The sequence below is a fragment of the Chiloscyllium punctatum genome, chromosome 24 (assembly GCF_047496795.1).
Source record: "Chiloscyllium punctatum isolate Juve2018m chromosome 24, sChiPun1.3, whole genome shotgun sequence".
Classification (NCBI taxonomy): Eukaryota; Metazoa; Chordata; class Chondrichthyes; order Orectolobiformes; family Hemiscylliidae; genus Chiloscyllium; species Chiloscyllium punctatum.
The window spans coordinates 36,438,909-36,458,749 of record NC_092762.1 but is presented as its reverse complement, the minus strand read 5'-3'; the positions used below and the strand labels follow the sequence as shown (position 1 = coordinate 36,458,749).

The 19,841-nt window shown below is 44.4% G+C and overlaps 1 protein-coding gene across 2 annotated transcripts; it reads right to left on the bottom strand.

The window, feature by feature from the left end:
* Positions 1 to 1,166: 1,166 nt before the first annotated feature.
* Positions 1,167 to 18,382, bottom strand: LOC140494453 (uncharacterized). Of its 2 annotated transcripts, none has more exons than XM_072593625.1 (4): positions 18,223 to 18,382; positions 15,569 to 15,683; positions 15,191 to 15,349; positions 1,167 to 3,905 (listed from the first exon to the last, which is right to left on the bottom strand). In XM_072593625.1, the coding sequence occupies exon 4, from the start codon at positions 3,519 to 3,521 to the stop codon at positions 2,412 to 2,414; it is 1,110 nt and encodes a 369-aa protein (XP_072449726.1). In that variant the 5' UTR covers positions 3,522 to 3,905; positions 15,191 to 15,349; positions 15,569 to 15,683; positions 18,223 to 18,382; the 3' UTR covers positions 1,167 to 2,411. The 2 variants fall into 2 exon arrangements, with proteins under 2 accessions (XP_072449726.1, XP_072449727.1); XM_072593626.1 differs by lacking the exon at positions 18,223 to 18,382 and adding an exon at positions 15,920 to 16,223.
* Between the last annotated feature and the right edge of the window lie 1,459 nt (positions 18,383 to 19,841).

Below are 19,841 nucleotides of genomic sequence, written 5' to 3'. Positions count from 1 at the left end.
GGGGCTGCAATACCTGGTGGGATCTGCAAAGAGATTGGTGTGGGGGGGAAATGACAGAGGAATAACAAGATGCAGTGGAAAAGACGGAGGCAATGGAAAAAATGGGAATAGGAGACCGGGAGAAAAGACATGGTGGAACAAAGCAAAGTGGGGGACAAAGAATGGAAAGAATAGCAGATTAAATAGAGTGAAGAGGAAAACAGGAGACAAAAGGAGATGGGAAGAGAAGACATGGGGGAGGAAAGAGACAGGGGATGAAAAGAAGAAAAATGTGGTAAAGAACAGAGAAAAAGACAGAAAGACTATACAAGAGTCAGAAATACAACAGAAAGAAACGGAGAAACAGACTGAAGGGAGGAAGAGATGGAGGGGAAACACTGGGAAAAATGAAACAGAAGGAAAGAAAAAATAAAGTGGGGGAAAGAACAGAGACAAGGAGGTAAAGAGGGAAGAGGTAAAAGGAGAGGGAGAGACAGAGAGATTCACAGAGACCCAGTCAGACAAAGAGAGGCAAGCAGACAGAGACAGACAGAGTGCAAGAAAATTGAAAAACATGCCAGAGAGAGATAGACTGATGTGAATGAAAGACATGGAGAGAGTCAGAAGGGGATAGTCACCATTCTAGTGGATCCCAGCACTCTCGATGGTTTCTCATACTCCCTTCTGTCCCATGAGGAATAGACTCTGCTCCCAGAGTCTGCTTTAGCCTGGATGGTTTAGGGAGGATAGTGGTGGTGACAGCAGGGTTCACAAATCAAAACTGGCATTGTGATTCCAACAGGACCCACACTAATTACACACTCACACAAACCATCTAATACTCACCCCTGCTGCTCCATCCAAATGGCAAAAGGACCTATGGCTGCGAGGACTTACTAGAAATAAATTGGAGGTCTGTCACTCAATGTCTTCCGCTCGCCCCTCCCCCCCGCCACCTCCCTTTAAATCCAGTCAGCTCCCAAAACCCTGGAGCATACCTCCCCCAATTATGCAGCACACTCAGAGGCATATTTGCAGATTAGAGAGAGGGAGGTGGTGTGAGAGAAAGCAGCAGCTCGATAGTTTAGTCCAGACTGCCTCTGTCTGTCCCTCGCTTCTACCACCACCTCACCTTACAAACCAACAGCAGCCACAACACACATTCATTTTGACAACGGAACATAAACTTCTGCAATCAATGGACACAAATTTATTTCACAGGATTTTCACACAGATGAGTACAAGGTGTGAATGGGATTGAAATAAACAAGTCAGTATGCATACTTTTCATGAGTTTCTCAGAATGAATCAATCCATTTTACAAATGAACAGTGATAATGCAGATCAATCGTACAAATTAATGTGAGCTTATAATACAAATGAACCTAAGTTTATAAAACAGATCAATCCTGACTATATACAGGTGACATTATATGCCCGTGTGTATCTCTGTATTGGTGTTTGTTAGTGTCTACATGTGTCTCTATGTGTTGGTGACCATGTGTGTTTCTATGTTTCTTTTGATATATATGTTTCTGTTTGTGTTTTGCTGTGTCCATTTGTATCAGTATGACCAGCTCTGTCTGCAACAGGACACGTTGCCCCTGGTGCAGAATTTGAGTGTGGCTATGTTTGCCTGTATGTGTGTATCTCTGTGTCTCTCTGAATCTGGTTTTGTTCGTCTCTGTGTCAGCATGTATGGGCTCAGCTCTGCCTGCAATGAATACAATATTGAATGAACAAAATAAATGACGAATCAATCACAGTGTCTCTCTCTCTCTCTCTGGTGTTTAACACAATACAATGTGTCCTTCTGCTGGTCTCCCCATGTGACATCGCAAGCACTACATATTTCCCTATTCCATGACATCTGCTTCCTGGTCTTCCAGGGGGTTAGATCAATCCCCCAACATTTTCATCAGCCAGTCCGCCTGGGGATTGGATCAACTCCTCCATCACATTGATCATCCAGCAATACAAGGATTGAATCATTACTGTCAGCAGTAACAGACCCCAATAAATATGGTTCAATCAGCAGTTAAGCAAGAAGAAAAAAATTATACTGCACTAAAACAGCTCCATGGCAGATGAGACAAAACCAGATCTTCTGGCTGGGAGAGAGGGACACTACATAGATGGCAGGACACATTGAGTGAGCAAATATTATGGAACATCGACCTTCATAAATCAAAATATCAAGGAGACAATCCGGGAAAAGATGCTGACCTTTTAAAAATCTAGTTAGGACAGAACTTGAGTCCAGTTCCAGTCACCACGCTTCACATGTTTGGGTTTTTGATAGGATTAGCTGAGGTAGAGAAATAAAAATTGCTTCCATTTAAGGTTTTGGGAAAGAGAAGCAAAGGTGGTGAGAAAAGTTTTATTAAGAACAGCAATGTATGTGAAAAGATGCCATGCCGTCACTTGTGAACTCACTGGTGTCTCAGCAGGTGGGATGTCTGAATAATTCCTTTTGGCACAGGGGGAGCAGGTAACAACTTCTCACCAGTGTGTATTCGCTGGTGTCTCAGAAGATGTTGTGAACGGACAAATCGTTTCCCACACTCAGTGCAGGGGAACGGCCTCTCCCCAGTGTGAATGCATTGGTGTCTCAGCACTTCATATCTGCTTTTAAAGCACTTCTCACAGTGCGAGCATTTGAAAGGTCTCTCATCAGTGTGAACCAGTTGGTGTGCCCTGAGGCTGGATAACTGAGAGAATCCCTTCCCACACTCCGAACAGGGGAATGGCCTCTCCCCAGTATGAACTCTCTGGTGTGTCAGCAAATTAGATGATTGAGTGAAACTCTTCCCACACTCAGGGCAGATGAAAGGCCTCTCCCCAGTGTGAACCCGCTGATGTCTCAATAGCTGGGCTGATTCAGAGAAACCCTTCTCACACATGCGGCAGATGAATGGCCTCTCCCCAGTGTGAACTCGCTGGTGTGTCAACAGCTGAGATGACTGAGTGAAACTCTTCCCACACTTGGGGCAGATAAAAGGCCTCTCCCCAGTGTGAACTCGCTGGTGTCTCAGCAGGTGGGCTGATGTAGTGAATCCCTTCTCACACACGTGGCAGATGAAAGGCCTCTCCCCAGTGTGAACTCGCCGGTGTCTCAGGAGCTGTGCTGACTCAGAGAATCCCTTCTCACACACGTGGCAGATGAACGGCCTCTCCCCAGTGTGAACTCGCCGGTGTCTCCACAGGCTGGATGAGTTACTGAATCCTTTACAACACACAGAGCAGATGAATGGCCTGTCCCCAGTGTGAACTCGCTGGTGTATCAGAAGGGTGGAGGAGTCCCTGAATCCCTTCCCACAATCAGGGCAGATGACTGGCCTCTCCCCCGTGTGAGTGCGTTCATGTTTCTCAAGGTCAGATGGCTGAGTAAATCCCTTCCCACAAACAGAGCAGGTGTACGGCTTCTCCCCAGTGTGACTACGTCGATGAATCTCTAGCCGGGATGGACAGTTAAATCCCTTCCCACAGTCCACACATTTCCATGGTTTCTCCATAGTGCAGGTGTCCTCGTGTTGTTCCATATTGGATGGTCAGCTGACTCCTCAGCCACACACTGGACAGGGATACAGTTTCTCCCCACTGTGAATGTTGTGATGTTATTCAGGCTGTGGAACTGGTTCAAGGCCTGTCTCCAGTCAGTTCACCGGAGCACTCTCACTCAGGCTGTGTAACTGGCTCGAGTTCTCTCCACAGTCAGTTCACCAGAACCCTCACTTGGGTGGATGGTGGATGGTGGATGCCTCTTGGTGTGTTTCCAGTCACACTGATGGTTGAAATCATTTTCCAAGGTCAAAACAGACAAGTAGTGAAGGCCAAATGGTTTTCATGTCCTGATGAATTGACTCACTCGCAGATGTTGACGGGATGTTTGTTTGGAATTCTTGCTGATGAATTGCTCTGATTTTCTGTTAACAATTTTAAATCATGAAAATGCGAGTATTAGAAAGAACTATTAAAGATGCTAAAGGAGGTTGTGAAATGAAGTTCATTGAAAAAAGTAATTTGGGTGAAACACTCCAAAACAGTGACCATGAAATGTTACTGGATTGTCATAAATATTCAACTAGTTCACAAATATCCTTCATGGAAGGGGACCAACTACATGTTCTGGGCCTCCACAAGACTCAGCCCTCAATGAAAGAAGAAACAGTGAGAACAATGAGATACTTAAACACATAGCTTCCTCCCTCCATGCCACAGGAATAATTCTGACAGATCCTCCCTCCAAGAAACTCAAGACCAGTGTGTATGGGATACCATCACCTATAAACTCTGCTCCCAGACACACTGTCCTCTTGTGGATTCATGTCCTTGTTTCTTTCTCACTGTTCTCTGACAATCCTGTTCTGGGTCTGTACATTGTTGAGGTGCAAAGATGGCCTCTAGTAGAGTGATATGCTCTTTCTGTCGGGTGTTTAGTGAGAGTTTCCATATTACTGATGATTACGTATGAAGTGGGTTTGATTGGAATCCTATCAGAACACATGGACCAGTTGGACTGGCAGTTAGAGGTAACGAGGAATTTACAGGAGCTAGAGGGTGTGATGGAAGGCAGTTACAGGAGGGGAGAAAAGCCACAGATACAGTCAGGTAGATGGGTTACTGCCTGGAAAGGTAGGAGAGGGAGGCAGAGAGTGCAAGAGTCTCCTGTGGCTATCTCCATCGCAAACAATTATGCTGTTTTGGAAAATGTAGGGGGTGACGGACTCTCGGGGGAATGTGGCATGAACAGCCAAGTGTTTGGTACCTCGGCTGGCTCTAATATAACAAGGGGTACATCAGGTTCCAGGCGATTGAGTGTGATAGGGGACTCTCTATTCGGAGCCACAGACAACATTTCTGCATCTGACAGCAAGAAATCAGAATGGTGTGTTGCCTCCCTGGTGTCTGGATCAAGAATATCTCAGAGAGGGTGCAGAGTATTTTCAGAGGCGAAAGGGACCAGCAGGAGGTTATTGTACATAATGGAACTAATGACACATGAAGGGAAAAGGACGAGATTCTGAAGGGAGAATATAGAAAGTTAGGCAGGAATTTAAAAAGGAGGTCCTCAAGTGTATTAATATTTGGATTATTTCTGGTGTTATGAGCTAGTGAGGGTAGGGATAGGAGGATAGAGTAGATCAAATCGTGGCTGAGGAGCTGGTGCAGGGGAGAAGGGTTCACATTTTTGGATCAATGGAATCTCTTCTGAGATAGAATTGACCTGTATAAGAGGATCTAATTGCACCTGAATTGGAAGGGGATTAACATACTGGCAGGGAGATTTGCTACAGATGCTCAGGAGGATTTAAACTAGTAAGATTGGGGGGTGGGACCCAGGGAGATAGGGAGGAAAAAGATCAGTCTGAGACTGGTACAGTTGGGAAGAGGAATGAGTCAAACAGTCAGGGCAGAAAGGGACAAAGCAGAGAACAAGGTAGGACTGATAAATTAAACTACATTTATTTCAATGCAAGAGGCCTAACAGGGAAGACAAATTAACTCACGACACAGTTAGGAACATGGGACCGGGATATCATAACAATCACAGAGACATGCCTCAGGGATAGGTAGGACTGGTGGCTTAATGTTCCAGGATATAAATGCTAAAGGAAGGCTAGAAAGAGGGGCAAGAGAGGAGATGAAGTGGTAATTATGATAAGGTATAATATTAAAGGCTATACTTAGGGACTATATTCCTGAGACTATGTCCAGTGAAGTTAATTTGGTGGAACTGAGGAATAAGAAAGGGATGAGCACTTTATTGGGATTGTATTATAACCTCCCCCCAAGAGCCAACAGGAAATTAGAAAAAACAATTTTGTAAGGAGAACTCAGTTATCTGTAAGAATAATAGGGTGGTAATGGTAGGGGACTTTAACTTTCCAAACTTAAACAGGAACTGCCATACTGTGAAGGATTTAGATGGAGAGGAATTTGTTAAGAGCATACAAGAAAATTTTCTGATTCAGTATGTAGATGTACCTACCAGATAAGATGCAAAACTTGACCTACTCTTGGGGAATAAGACAGGGCAGGTGACTGAAGCTTCAGTGGGAGAACACTTTAGGGGCAGCGACCATAATTCTATTAGTTTTAAAATAGTGATGGAAAAGGATAGACTGGATCTAAAAGTTACAGTCCTAAATTGGAGGAAGGCTAATCTTGATGGTATCAGACAAGAACTTTCGGAAGTTGATTAGAATGCAAATGTTTGTAGGTAAGGGGGCAGCTGGAAAATGGGAAGCCTTCAAAAATGAGATGACGAGAGTCCAGGGACAGTATCTTCCTGTTAGGGTGAAAGGCAAGGCTGAAAGGTGTAAGGAACACAGGATGACTAAAGAAATTGAAGTTTTGGTCAAGGAAAAGAAGGAAGCATGTGCGAGATGTAGACAGCAGAGATCTATTGAATCCTTAGAAGGATATGAAGGTAGTTGGTGTATAGTTAAGAGGCAAATCAGGAGAGCAAAAATGGGACATGAAACAGCTTTGGTAAAAAAGGTTAAGGAAAATCCAACAGTATTTTATAAATACATTAAGGATAAAAGGGTAACTAGGGAGAGAATAAGAGCCCCTCAAAGATCAGCAAGGCAGCCTATGCGTGGAACCACAGGAGATAATAAACAAGTATTTTGCATCAATGTTTACAGTGGAGAAGGACATGGGAAGATACAGAATGTGGGGAACAGATGGTGACATCTTGAAAAATGTCCATATTACACAGCAGGCAGTTGGATGTCTTAAAATCCATAAGGGGAAGGCAATGGCCGAGTGGTATTGTCACTGGACTGTTAATCCAGAGACGCAGGTAATGTTCTGGGGACCCGGGTTGAAACCTGGGTGAAATTTGAATTCAACAAAAATCTGGAAATAAGGGTTTATGAATCCATCGTCAATTGTTGGAAAAACCCATCTGGTTCACTAATGTCCTTCAGGGAAAGAAACTGCCATCCTACCTTATCTGGCCTACATGTGACTCCAGACCCACAGCAATGCGGTTGACTCTTAATTGCCCTCTGGGCAATTAGGGATGGGTAATAAATGCTGGCCCAGCCAGTGATACCTTCATCTCCTGAATGAATTAAACAAAAAGGTGGCTAAATATCCAGGACCTGATCAGGTGTACCCTAGAACTCTGTGGGAAGCTTGGGAAACAATGCTGGGCCCTTTGCTGAAATATCTGGATCATCGATAGTCACAGGTGAGGTGCCAGAAGACTGGAGGCTGGCTAAAGGTGGGAAGCAAAAGCCAGGAACTACACATTGATGAGCCTGACATCGGCAGTGGGCAAGTTTTTGGAGGAAATCCTGAGGGACAGGATTTACATGTATTTGGAAAGGCAAGGACCGATTAGGGATAGTCAACATGGCTTTGTGCGTGGGAACTCATGTCTCACTAACTTGATTTGAGTTTTTGGAAGAAGTAACGTAGAGGATTGATGAGGGCAGAGTGGTGAATGCGAGCTGTATGGGGTTCAGTAAGGCATTCAACAAGGTTCCTCACGGTAGACTTGGCTAGCAAGGTTAGGTTACATGTAATACAGGGAGAAGTAGCCAACTGGAATCAGAACTGGCTCAAAGATAGAAGACAGAAGGTAGTGAGGGAGGGTTGCTTGTCAGACTGGAGACCTATGACCAGTGGCATGCCACAAGGATTGGAGCTAGTCCACAGCTTTTTGTCAATTGTATAAATGATTTGGATGTGGACATAGGAGGTATGGTTAGAGAGTTTGCAGAGAACTCCAAAATTGGAGTTTGTAGAATAATCAAATCCCTACAGTGTGCCCAACAAGTCCACACCAACCCTCCAAAGAGTAACCCACCCACACCCATTCCCCTACCCAATTACCCTAGAATCACCTCGACTAATGCACCTAACTTAACATATCCCTGAACACGATGGCAATTTAGCATGGTCGAATTACCTAACCTGCACATCTTTGGATTTTTGTTGCAAACCAGAGCACCTGGAAAAAATGCTCCAGGCACAGGGAGAATGTGTAAACTCTACACAGTCGTCATCAAAGGCTGGAATTGAACCCAGGTCCCTAGCGCCGTGAGGCAGCAGTGCCAACCACTGAGCCACCATGAGTTGTGGTTGATAGTGAAGAAGGAGTTTAATTTAGATAAATGTGAGGTGCTATATTTTGGAAAGACAAATCAGGGTTTATGCACTTAAGGTCCTAGGGAGTGTTGCTAAACAAAGTGACCTTGGTATGCAGGTTCATAGTTCCTTGAAAGTGGGGTTGAGAGTACAAAGGGTAGTGAAGGCGGCATTTGGTATATTTGCCTTTACTGGTCAGAGCATTGTGCACAGGAGTTGGGAGGATATTTTGCAGCTCTATAGAACATTGGTTAGGCCACTTTTGGAACATTGTGTGCAATTCTGGTCTATTTCCTATAGGAAGGATGCTTGAAATTTGAAAGGGTTCAGAAATGATTTACAAAAATGTTGTCAGAGTTGGAAGGTTTGAGATATAGGGAGAAGCTGAATAGGGTGTAGCCTTTTCCCCTAGAGCGTAAAGGCAGAAGGGTGACCTTATAAAGGTTTATGAAATAATGAGGGGCATGGATAGGGTCAATAGACAAGGTCTTTTCCCTGGAATGGGGGAGTCCAGAACAAGAGGGCATAGGTTTAGGGTGAGAGGGGGAAGATTTAAAAGGGACCGATGGGACAACTTTTGTTTTTAAAAACGCAGAGGGTGGTCCATATATGGAATGAGTTGCCAGAGGAAGTGGTGGAGGCTGAGACAATTGCAACATTTAAATGGCACCTGGATGGGTATATGAATAGGAAGGGTTCAGATGGCTATGAGCCAAGTGCTAGCAAATGGGACTAGATTAATTTAGGATATCTGGTCAGCACGGATGAGTTGGACCAAAGAGTCTGTTTCTGTGCTGTACATCTCTATGACTATGAACTCCTCACTAAACAGCACTGTGGGAAAACTGTCAAAGCTGCACAGCAGTGAATGCTGGCCTCTTTCACCTTGCTCATATTCCCGCCAGAAAATTCACTGTCAATTTGATTAGAACTGTCACTAACGATTTCTTTAACAAAAACATACTTTATTCATAAAACAATGAAATCTTTCTGTACATACACAGTTAGTAAAGTAGGTCCAATTTAGACTGTTTTTACATGGAGAGGAAAAAACAAATATTGGGCTTGGACTTTCTCAATAGTTAAGAACGTAAATGCATTTCTGAATTATGCTGGGTATTTGAGGCACTGGGGGGGGTCTGATAACTGAACAGACCTCTGTTGTACTTTGGCAGGAAGACATCGGGCAGTGGACTTTCCCCACTGCACCTTAGTGCATCCTGCAGCACGTAGGTTTGGACCTTGGAATCTGACAGTCTGTAAGACTTGGTCAGGGTCAACCTTTTCACCTGGAAAATCAGCATGTTTCGGGCAGAGCAAGGGCATCTTTCACTGAGTTGATGGTCCTCCAGGTGCAGTTGGCATTTGTCTCAGTGTGTGTCCCAAGGAAGAGACTTGAGAGCACAAAGTCATGCGTCACGGAGCTTCAGGACACACCTCGACATAAACCTTCACATTTTCCTCCACTCTATGTTCATAAAGGCACATTCCAGCAGGAGATGTACAACAGTGTCATTCCCCATGCAGCTGCGTTGATGGCAGTGTGCAGACAGTCCGGGCGTGTATGAAAGATTTCACAGCTGCTGTCCTTCTCACCACCAGCCAAGCAACATCCCGGTGCTCACTGGACCAGGCAACAAGGTGTCCTGCCAAATGTTTGACAGCCTGTTCAAGGAACCACCTGACAAGATCTCCCCTCTCCTTTTCCCGCAGCGTCTTGAAGCGGTTACGTGCTGACCATTGCCTGATGGACTTGTGGTCAAAGGTGTTTTTCTTCACAAATTTCTCCATGACAGCCCAACTACTTGAAGCATTCCACGGCAACGAGTCTGCTCTACCCTTTGTAACACCAAGGACTGGTAAAATTCAGTAAACAGTGACACTTGGTGTTTGCATACCAAAAGTCTACACACAGCTTGACGCAGAGGACATGGAAAATAAGGTTGAGTTGGCATGGCTTTGTCAAGGAAAGCTCATACTTTACAAATCTTTTAGAATTCTTTGAGATGATAACGAACCAAGTTAGACAAAAAGAGCCACTGGATGTGGTCTATTTGGATTTCTAGAAGGCCTTCAATAAGGTGCCACATAGGAGGCTGCTAAATAAGATCCCATGGTGTTAGCGGCAAAGTTTGGCATGGATAGAGGATTGGCTGACAGGCAGGAGGCAGAGACGAGGGATAAAGGGGTCTTTATCAGGATGCTAGCCAGTGTCTCGTGGAGTTCCACAGGGGTCAGTTTTGGGACCACAACTGTTCATGTTATACATTAACAATCTGGATGAAGGAACTGAGGGCATTGTTGCTCAGCTCGTGCTTGACACAAAGATAGATGGAAGGATAAGGTAGTGTTGTGAATGTAGATAGGCTGCAGAAGGACTTGGGCTGATGGAGAGAGGGCAAAACAACAGATCGAATACAATGTGCCAAAGTGTGAGGTTAAGCACATTGGGAGGAAGAATAGAGGCGTAGACTACATTCTAAACAGGGAAGGGCTTCGGAAATCTGAAGCATGAGAGGACTTGAGTCCCAGTTCTCGATTTGCCTAGAGTTAACATGGAGGTTCAGTTAGCAGTGAGGAAGAGAGATGCCATTTTTATTTCAAGAGGCTGAGAACACAAGTGCAGAGATGTACTGCTCAGGCTCTTATAAGGGTCTAGTCTGATTGCATTTAAAGTATTGTGAGCAGTTTTGGGTTCTGTATCTAAGGAAGGATGTGCTGGCATTGGAAGGAGTCCAGAGATGGTTTACAAGAATGATCCCAGAGATTAAGGGCTTACCATATAAGCAGCAGTTGAGGACTTTGGGTCTGTGTTCAACAGAGTTTGGAAGTATCAGGGGAAATGACTGAAATTAATAAAATACTGAGAGCCTGAACAGAGTTGATGTAGAGAAGATGTTTCAACTAGTAAAAGAAACTAGGACCAGAGGGCACAGCCTCAGAGTGAAGGGATGACCCTTTAGAACTAAGAGAGGGAGGAGTTTCTTCAACTGGAGATGGTACCTATGGAACTCATTGCAGAAGACAGCTGTGGAGGCCACATCATTTAATCTGTTCAAGACAGAAACAGATAGGTTCTTGATTGGTGACAGGACCGATGGTTAAGGGAGGAGCAGGAGAATGGGGTTGACAAACATTTCAGCCATGGTCAAATGGCAGAGCAAACTTGATGGACCAAATGGCCTAATTCTGCTCCTGTATCTTTTGGTTATTGTGGGTGACTTCAACCTGCACACAGACTGGGCAAATCAAGTTAGTAACAATGCCATAAAGAGTATGCATGACATGATTTTCTGGATCGATACATTGAGGGCCCAATTGAAGGGCAGGCCGTCCTCAATTACGTACTGCCCGAGGCTGAATTAGCTCAGGTGGGTGGATGGCTGGTGTGTGATGCAGTGAAACCAACAGCATATGCTCAATTCATGCACTAGTTGAGGCCACCATTAAAATCCCACATTCTTAATCCTGTCCCTTTCCTGAGATGTGGTGACCTTCAGGTTAAAGCACTGCGAGTTGTTTCTCTCTAATGAGAGAGCAATCCTCTGGGACAATGGCAGTCAGGGAGCAGTTAAGATTTCAACAGAAAAGGGCTAAGAGTCTGATTAAGAAGGGAAAATAAAGTCTAAGAGTAAGCTTGTAGGGAACATACATATTAATTGTGAAAGTCCTCAATGATATATGAAGAGGATAAAAATAAATTAATGAAAACAAATCCCTTACAGTCAGAAAAAGGGAAATTATAATGTGGGATAAAGAGACGGCAGACCAATTAATTCCATAATTTGATTGTGCCATCACAAAGGATGACACAAATAATATCCCTAAAATGCTGAGGAACACAAGGGGAAGGACCGATGAAGATCAGATGTTGTAGGGAAATGGTGTTGGGTAAATTGATGGGATTAAATACCAGAAAATCACAGCACCTTGTAACCTGCACCCCAGAGTACTTAAAGTGGCCCCGAGAAATAGTGGAAGCATTCTAAAACTAGGGGCTTAAATCGAAAGAGGAAATTGATGGTCATCTTTCAAGTTCTATACTCGGGAATTGGTCTACAGATTGGATCATAGCCAATGTAACCCCACGATTTAAAAAAGGTGGAGGAGAGAAAACATGGAATTACAGACCGGTTAACCTAACACTGGGAAACAGTGACAGGATTGGACAGAGTCCATCAGCATAGATTTATGAAAGGGAAATCATGCTGGACAAAAATGCTGGAATGTTTCAAGAATACAACGTTTAGAGTTGATAAGGAGGCAGTGGATGTGTTTTACCGGGGCTCTGAGAAGGCATTCAAAAGATCCCACTGAAGAGATTAGTATGTTAAAGTATATGGGATTGGAGGTAGTGTATTGACGCAGTCAAAGGCTAGTGTGGTAACACATGGATTAGTGCTTGGTCCCCAGTTATTCTTCATTCACTTAAGAGTCAGCATGTCGGCCAGACCAAGTAAGGATGGCAGATTCCTTCCCTAAAGGACATTAGTGAACTAGATGGGTTTTTCCAACAATTGACAATGGATCATTAGGCAATGGTCATCATTAAACTCTTAATTCCAGATTTCTTTTTTAAAAAATTGAACTTAATCTGTCACAGCTGGATTTGAACCCGGGACCCCAAAATATTATCTGGGTCTCTCAATTAACAGTCCAGGGATAATACCACAAAGGAGAAAGTGAATACTGCAGATGCTGGAGGTCAGAGTCGAGAATGTGGCGCTGGAAAAGGACAGCAGGTCAGGCAGCATCCGGAGAATCAAAGTTTTGGGCATAAGCCCTTCATCAGAATTGCCGAAATATCGACTCTCCTGCTCCTCTGATGCTGCCTGTCCTGACCTGCTGTGCGTTGCCAGCACCACGTTCTTGACCAAATTACCATGAAGCAAATAACTTCGCTATTCACAATATATATTCATAAATTAGGTGAAGAAACTTAAATGTCTTATTTTTAAATGGTATAAATGACACATGACAAAGAGGATTGATGAAGGCAATGCGGTGAACTTTAGTAACACATTTGACAAAATTCTACGTGGTAGACTGATTAGCAAGGTTAGATCACACAGAATAGAGGGAGATGTAGTCATTTGGATATATAACTGGCTCAAAGACAGGAGACAGAGGGTGATGGAGGTGGGTTGCTTTTCAGAATGGGGATCAGCAGTGTACTGCAAATATCGATACTGAGTCCACTACTTTTATATATATGATCGGATATGAACATAGGAGGTATGATTAGTAAGTCTGCAGATGACAGGAAAATTAGTGTGTAGTGGACAACAAATAACGTTATCTTAGAGTAGAACGGGGTCTTGATCACATGGACTCTGGATTGGCAGATAAGAGTTTAATTTAGACAACTAAGAGGTGCTAATTTTGATAGGGCAACTCAGAAGGATTTATACATCTCTTGGTAAGGTCCTGGGGAGTGTTGTTAAACAAAGTGACCTCCGAGTGTAGGTTCATAGTTCCTTGAAAGCAGAGTAGATAGAATAGTGAAGATGATGTTTAGTATGCTTGCCTATATTGGTCAGTGCATGGAGTGCAGAAGTTAAGAAGTCATGTTGTGGCTGTACAGGACATTGGTTAGGGCACTTTTGGAATATTGTGTGCAGTTCTGGTCTCCCTCCTATAGGAAGGATGTTGTGAAACTTGAAAGACTTCAAAAGGATTTAAAAGGATATTGACAGAGCTGGAGGGTTTAAGCTATAGGTAGAGGCTGAATACACTGCGGCTGCTTTCCCTGTAGGGTGGGAGGCTGAGGGGTGACTTTATAGAGATTTATAAAATCATGAGGGTCAATAGGCAAGGTATTTTTCCTGGTGTGGGGGAGTCTGGAACTAGACAGCATAGGCTTAGGGCAAGAGGGGAAAGATCTAAAAGGGATGTAAGGGGCAAGTTTTTCACGCCAAGGGTGGTGCATGTATGGAATGAGCTGCTAGAGGAAGTGGTGGAGGCCGGTACGATTACATTTAAAAGGCATCTGAATGGGTACAGCATATGAATAGGACGGGTTTTGAGGGATATGGACCAAATGCTATCAAATGGGATTAGATTTATTTAGTAAATCTGGTCAGCATGAATGAGTTGAACAGAAGGGTCTGAATTCAAGCTGTATATGTCAATGACTCTATGACATGAGCTGACTGGACCACAGAACTGTGAGGAGGATGTGGTTTGGCTTCAGTGTGATTTGAAGATACTGAGTGAATGGGCAAAAATGCCTGGCAGATGAAGGATAAATGGGAGGTTATCCAATGTGCTCACAAAAACAGAAAGATGATTACAACCTGAATAGCAATAGGTTGGGAAAGGGGGAAGGTAAAACAAGACCTGGTGTCCTTGTACACAAGACACTGAAAGTAAGCATACAGGTGTAGCAGGAAGTGAGCAAGGCAAATGGTATGTTGGCCTCTATAGCGAGAGGATTCGAGTAAAGGAGCAAGGCTGTCTTGCTGAAATTGCACAGGGTCTTAGTGAGACCACATCTGGAGTACTGTATGGAGGTTTGGAATACTTCTCTGACAAATGGATGTTCTGGCTATGGAGGCGATACAACAAAAGGTTTACCAGACTGAATACTGGGATGGTATGAAGGACAGAATGAATTGGTCTGAATGAAATTCATTGCAGTTTAGAAGACTAGGGGAGGATCCCTCAGAACTTAATAAAATTCTAACAGAAAACTCAGTATAAACGCAGGAAGGATACTTCAATGACTGCAAGTCCAGAACCAGCAAGTCACAGTTTAATGCTATGGATTATGGATTATGCCTTTTAGGACTAAGATGAGAAAACATTTCTTCACATGGAGACTGGTAAGCCTGTAGAACTGCCACAAAAAGCAGTTCAAGCCAAAATATCAAATTTTTCCAAGATGATACATGTAGTTCTGAAGGCTACAGAGATCAAAGGGTATGGTTCTAAAGTGGGAGCAAACTACTGAGTAAAATGATCAGCCATGACTATACTGAATAATGGAGCAGGATTGAATGCAGTACTGGAAGATTCATGTTCCGATTTTCTGTTTTTATTCTGCTAAATGTGAGACATAAAAACAAACTAATTGTAAATGTCACAAATATCAGCACTACCTTACCATCACTGGAGGAAAATCCTTTAACTCCTTGCCGAGCAGCTTCACTATTCGGACTGCAGCAGTTCAATAAGGTCAAGGAAATGCAGAGTGATTTTTAAAGCTTCTGAACTGATAGGTCTGTTTCTCATGTTATATCCAGTTTTCAAATTGTTGAATGTTCTGAGAAAAGCAACATAGTATGTACGAAATAAGAATATATTTATTGAAGTTTATTGCAACTACTTACATTCATTGCTGACTTTGAAATTAGATGAAGTTTTACCAGTTTGTAAACAACTCATTACCCAAGTATTGCACAAAGGTTCAGTATCAGTTGATTGAAACAATTTAACTGACAACTTACATGATTTTTTTTTCCTTGTTTAATACATCCCTTACCTGTGTCTGTCAATCTGTCAGCAATGCCAAATCAGCCACAATCCTATTGAATGGTGGAACAGGCTCAAGGGGCCAATTGGCTTAAGTTCCTATTACACATGGGTCTTCCAGGAGACTGTAGAAAGAGCCATAACCAGTTAGACAGCCTGAGTGAGTGCATTCCGCTAACTGCGGAACGACCTTTAACCTAGACTAAAATAAAATCACGCCACATACAGCTGACAGAAACTATGGACGTTCTGTCCATTGGATTAGTGTTTATCTGATCATCCAGCCAGAAGAGACAGACATCACTACACTATGGAAATCCTGTGGAAATACCAGGACATTGACAGGGATACAAATGCCCACCTGAGCTGGCACCCAATGGTGCAGGACAGACCAATCTGCTGCTGCATGCGCAGGAAGGATTCAGTTGGACATCCAGCTGTTTAAACCCCGAGGGGCTTACAGGAGATGGATTCTGGTGGGATTGCTGCTTTTTTAATCACATCCAGCTTCATCGCCCCTTCATATTGCACTTTTCCCGCAGTAAGCCCTCCGTCCCACCGGGAGTAACCAAACAAATCAGCAAGGCCCCACACAGACACATTTGAAGATGCCGGTGTTAGACTGGGGTGTAGAAAGTTAAAAATCACAACACCACATTATAGTGCGGCAACGGATTTAATTGGAGGCACAAGCTTTAGGAGCGGTGCTCTTTCATCAGGTGGTTGTGGAGGACACAATTGTAAGACACAGAATTTATAGCAAAAGTTTACAGTGTGATGTAACTGAAATTATACATTGAAAAATACCTCGACTGTTTGTTAAGTCTCTCACCTGTTGGAATGACCATGTTAGTTTCACTTCTTTCGTATGTAAATCACAAAAGCTTTTTTTTTAAAGTTACCACTTGTTAAAGTTAACCTGAGAATGTATCAGCCAGATAATATGGTGAAGGCTTAGTCCGCTGTGTGCTGATTCTAATCTAAAAAAATGAGTTAACAGAGACTTACGTGGATTCATGCAGTTTTTGAGCAAAGTACAATGTAACTTTGCAAATACAAATTCACCCCAAAAACGTGTGTGTGTGTGTGTTTCTAAGGTGGGGCATTGTGAGTGTCTGCGAGAGAGTGTGTATATATGTGTGTGTGAGTGTAAAGGGGTCTAAGTATGTGAGAGGGTGCACGTCAGAGTGTGAGAGTGTGTGTGTCTGTAGGAGAGTACGTGAGTGTTGGCGTGTCTACGTATAGTGCAATGGTGGTCACCTGTAATGTGACATGAACCCATAGTCTTGGTTGAGGCCCTCTCTATGGGCACCGAATTTAGCTAGCAGCCTCTGCTCAGCCACTTTTCGCTGCTGCCTGTCCCGAAGTCCGCCTTGGAGGATGGTCACCCGAAGGTCCGAGGTTGAATATCCTGGACCGCCAAAGTGTTCTCCAAGTGGGAGGGAACACTCCTGTCTGTTGATTGTTGTGCAGTGCCCTTTCATCTGATTGGTGAAACTGAACAGAGGCTGCGGCAACGGATGAATGGGCACCGCATAACAGTTACGAGAGGAGTGCTCGCCCCTCCCCCCACCTTGGAGAACACTTTAGCGGTCCAGGATACGCGACCTCGGACCTTTGGGTGACCATCCTCCAAGGCAGACTTCGGGATAGGCAGCAGTGAAGAGTGGCTGATCACTAAATTCGGTCCCCATAGGGAGGGCCTCAACCGGGACTTTGGGTTCACGCCACACTACAGGTGACCACCATTACGTTATACATAGACACACACGCACAGGCACTCCGATAGACTCACACATGCACCCTCTCACAGACTTAGACCCCTTTACACTCACACACACACATATATACACTCTCTCACAGACACTCACAAACTCCCACCCCGACAGACACACACAAACACCAACAAACCCACATGCACACATACACATTTGTGGGGTGAATTTGTATTTGCAAAGTTACATTGTACTTTGCTCAAAAACTGCATGAATCCACGTAAGTCTCTGTTAACTCATTTTTTTAGATTAGAATCAGTCCAAATATTAAGGCACAGACAACAGCACACAGCGGACTAAGCCTTCACCATATTATCTGGCTGATACCACTTGTTAAAGTTAACTTGAGAATGTAACTTTCAAAAAAAAAGTTTTGTGATTTACATCCGAAAGAATTGAAACTAACATGGTCATTCTAACAGATGAGAGACTTAACAAACAGTCGAGGTATTTTTCAATGTAATTTCAGTTACATCACACAGTAAACTTTTGCTATAAATTCTGTGTCTTACAATTGTGTCCTCCACAACCACCTGATGAAGGAGCACCGCTCCTAAAGCTTGTGCCTCCAATTAAATCCGTTGCCGCACTATAATGTGGTGTTGTGTGATTTTTAACACATTGGCTCAGATCGGGAACGGCGCGAGTGAAAGGAAGGGCGGGGCAACATACAGCACCGCCCACTCAGCGACGTCATTGCACTAACCGCGCCTGCGCACTCCACAACATGGCGGCCGTAAACCAGGCCCGTTTCTGGGAAGAAGCTTGAGGCTCTTTGTGGATTAAATCGCGGCCATGTTTGGGGGCGGAGACCTACACTGGGAAATCATGAAACCTTCTCAGCGGAATACTGTGTATAATGGTCCCCTCCTCTTTAAACTTCGCTCACCGCCTGTGGATATGGAGATGAACATTCCTTTCTGAAGCAGACAAACAGGACGCTGGAAGTACACAGCAAGCCATTCAATATCCGGAAGCGGAGAAGTCGACGTTTCCGGTAAAATCCCGATTTTGCGGTACATAGGCTGACGATTATCGTTTGCTATGCGCATGCGCCAGCTGCTGTCTGTCTGACTGACTGATGACACCTTACAACCAGTAGGAAGCGAATAGCGGGGCGGGAGCGTCGTAGTTCTGCAGGCCTTGCAGCCAATTAGAGATAGAGGGGCGGGATTGTACCCTGACCAATCGGGAAAAGGGGCGGGCTCAACCCCAACGGCTGTGGCTGGGAGGGGCGGGGCTAATCCTTTAGCCAATCGGGGACAGGGAAGGTGAAGCTGTTGCAGTGACTCGAGCATGCGCCGTAGAGGAGCCGCATGTTGTGCCCTGGAATGATGGGAGGAGTGATATCTGACCACTCTTGAAACAACACACTCTGTAGCAAACATGTATAGATCGCCACTTCCAACTAGATCTAACACCTGCATCACACCATCATCGGCCTTTCACTGTACACTTATTCCTGATGAAGGGCTCTTGCCTGAAACGTCGATTCTCCTCAGATGCTCCCTGACATGTTGTGCTTTTCCAGCACACACCCTCCATTCTGATCTGCAGTCCTCACTTTCTCCAAGGTAAAAGATTTCCAAGATTATTGTGACTGGAAAAGCCGTGAATGATTTGAAATCATGTGCAGAGCAGGCCCCGAGGATGTAAGTGGTTATCACAGACAGACTGGACCTTCCTGGGGGAAGCAGGACTTGTCACCAACAGTGTTCCACAAGGATGGGTTCTGTGTCCTTTTTTTGTTCGTCATTTATGTAAATGATTTGGATGAGAATATAGAAGGCATGCTCAGCAAGTTTGCAAATGATGCCACTTGTCCTACAGTCCCAACATGCTCCCCTTCCAACATCCCCATAAAACTGACTCCTGCAACCACCAAAGATGTTACGTCTGCCCATTTAGCTCCTCATTCCTCAGTATTCAAGAGCCTTTCAGGTGAATCAGCACTTTACCTGCACTGTTCACAATCTGGGTAAAAACCATGACTGGAGATGCTGGAAACCAGATTCTGGATTAGTGGTGCTGGAAGAGCACAGCAGTTCAGGCAGCATCCAAGGAGCAGTAAAATCGACATTTCGGGCAAAAGCCCTTCATCAGGAATACAGGCAGAGAGCCTGAAGGGTGGAGAGATAAGTAGATAAGTGAGAGGAGGGTGGGGGTGGGGAGAAAGTAGCATAGAGTACAATAGGTGAGTGGGGGAGGGGATGAAGGTGATAGGTCAGTGGGGGGGAGGGTGGAGTGGATAGGTGGAAAAGAAGATAGGCAGGTACGACAAGTCATGGGGACAGTGCTGAGCCCCTTAACTTGTCGTACCTGCCTATCTTCTTTTCCACCTGTCCACTCCACCCTCTTTCCTCCCCCCCCCCCACTGACCTATCACCTTCATCCCCACCCCCACTCACCTATTGTACTCTATGCTACTTTCTCCCCACCCCCACCCTCCTCTCACTTATCTCTCCACCCTTCAGGCTCTCTGCCTGTATTCCTGATGAAGGGCTTTTG

Bases quoted from the DNA above. Each gene is read 5' to 3' on its own strand.
- LOC140494453 (XM_072593625.1), bottom strand. From the start codon at position 3,521: ATGGAACAACACGAGGACACCTGCACTATGGAGAAACCATGGAAATGT.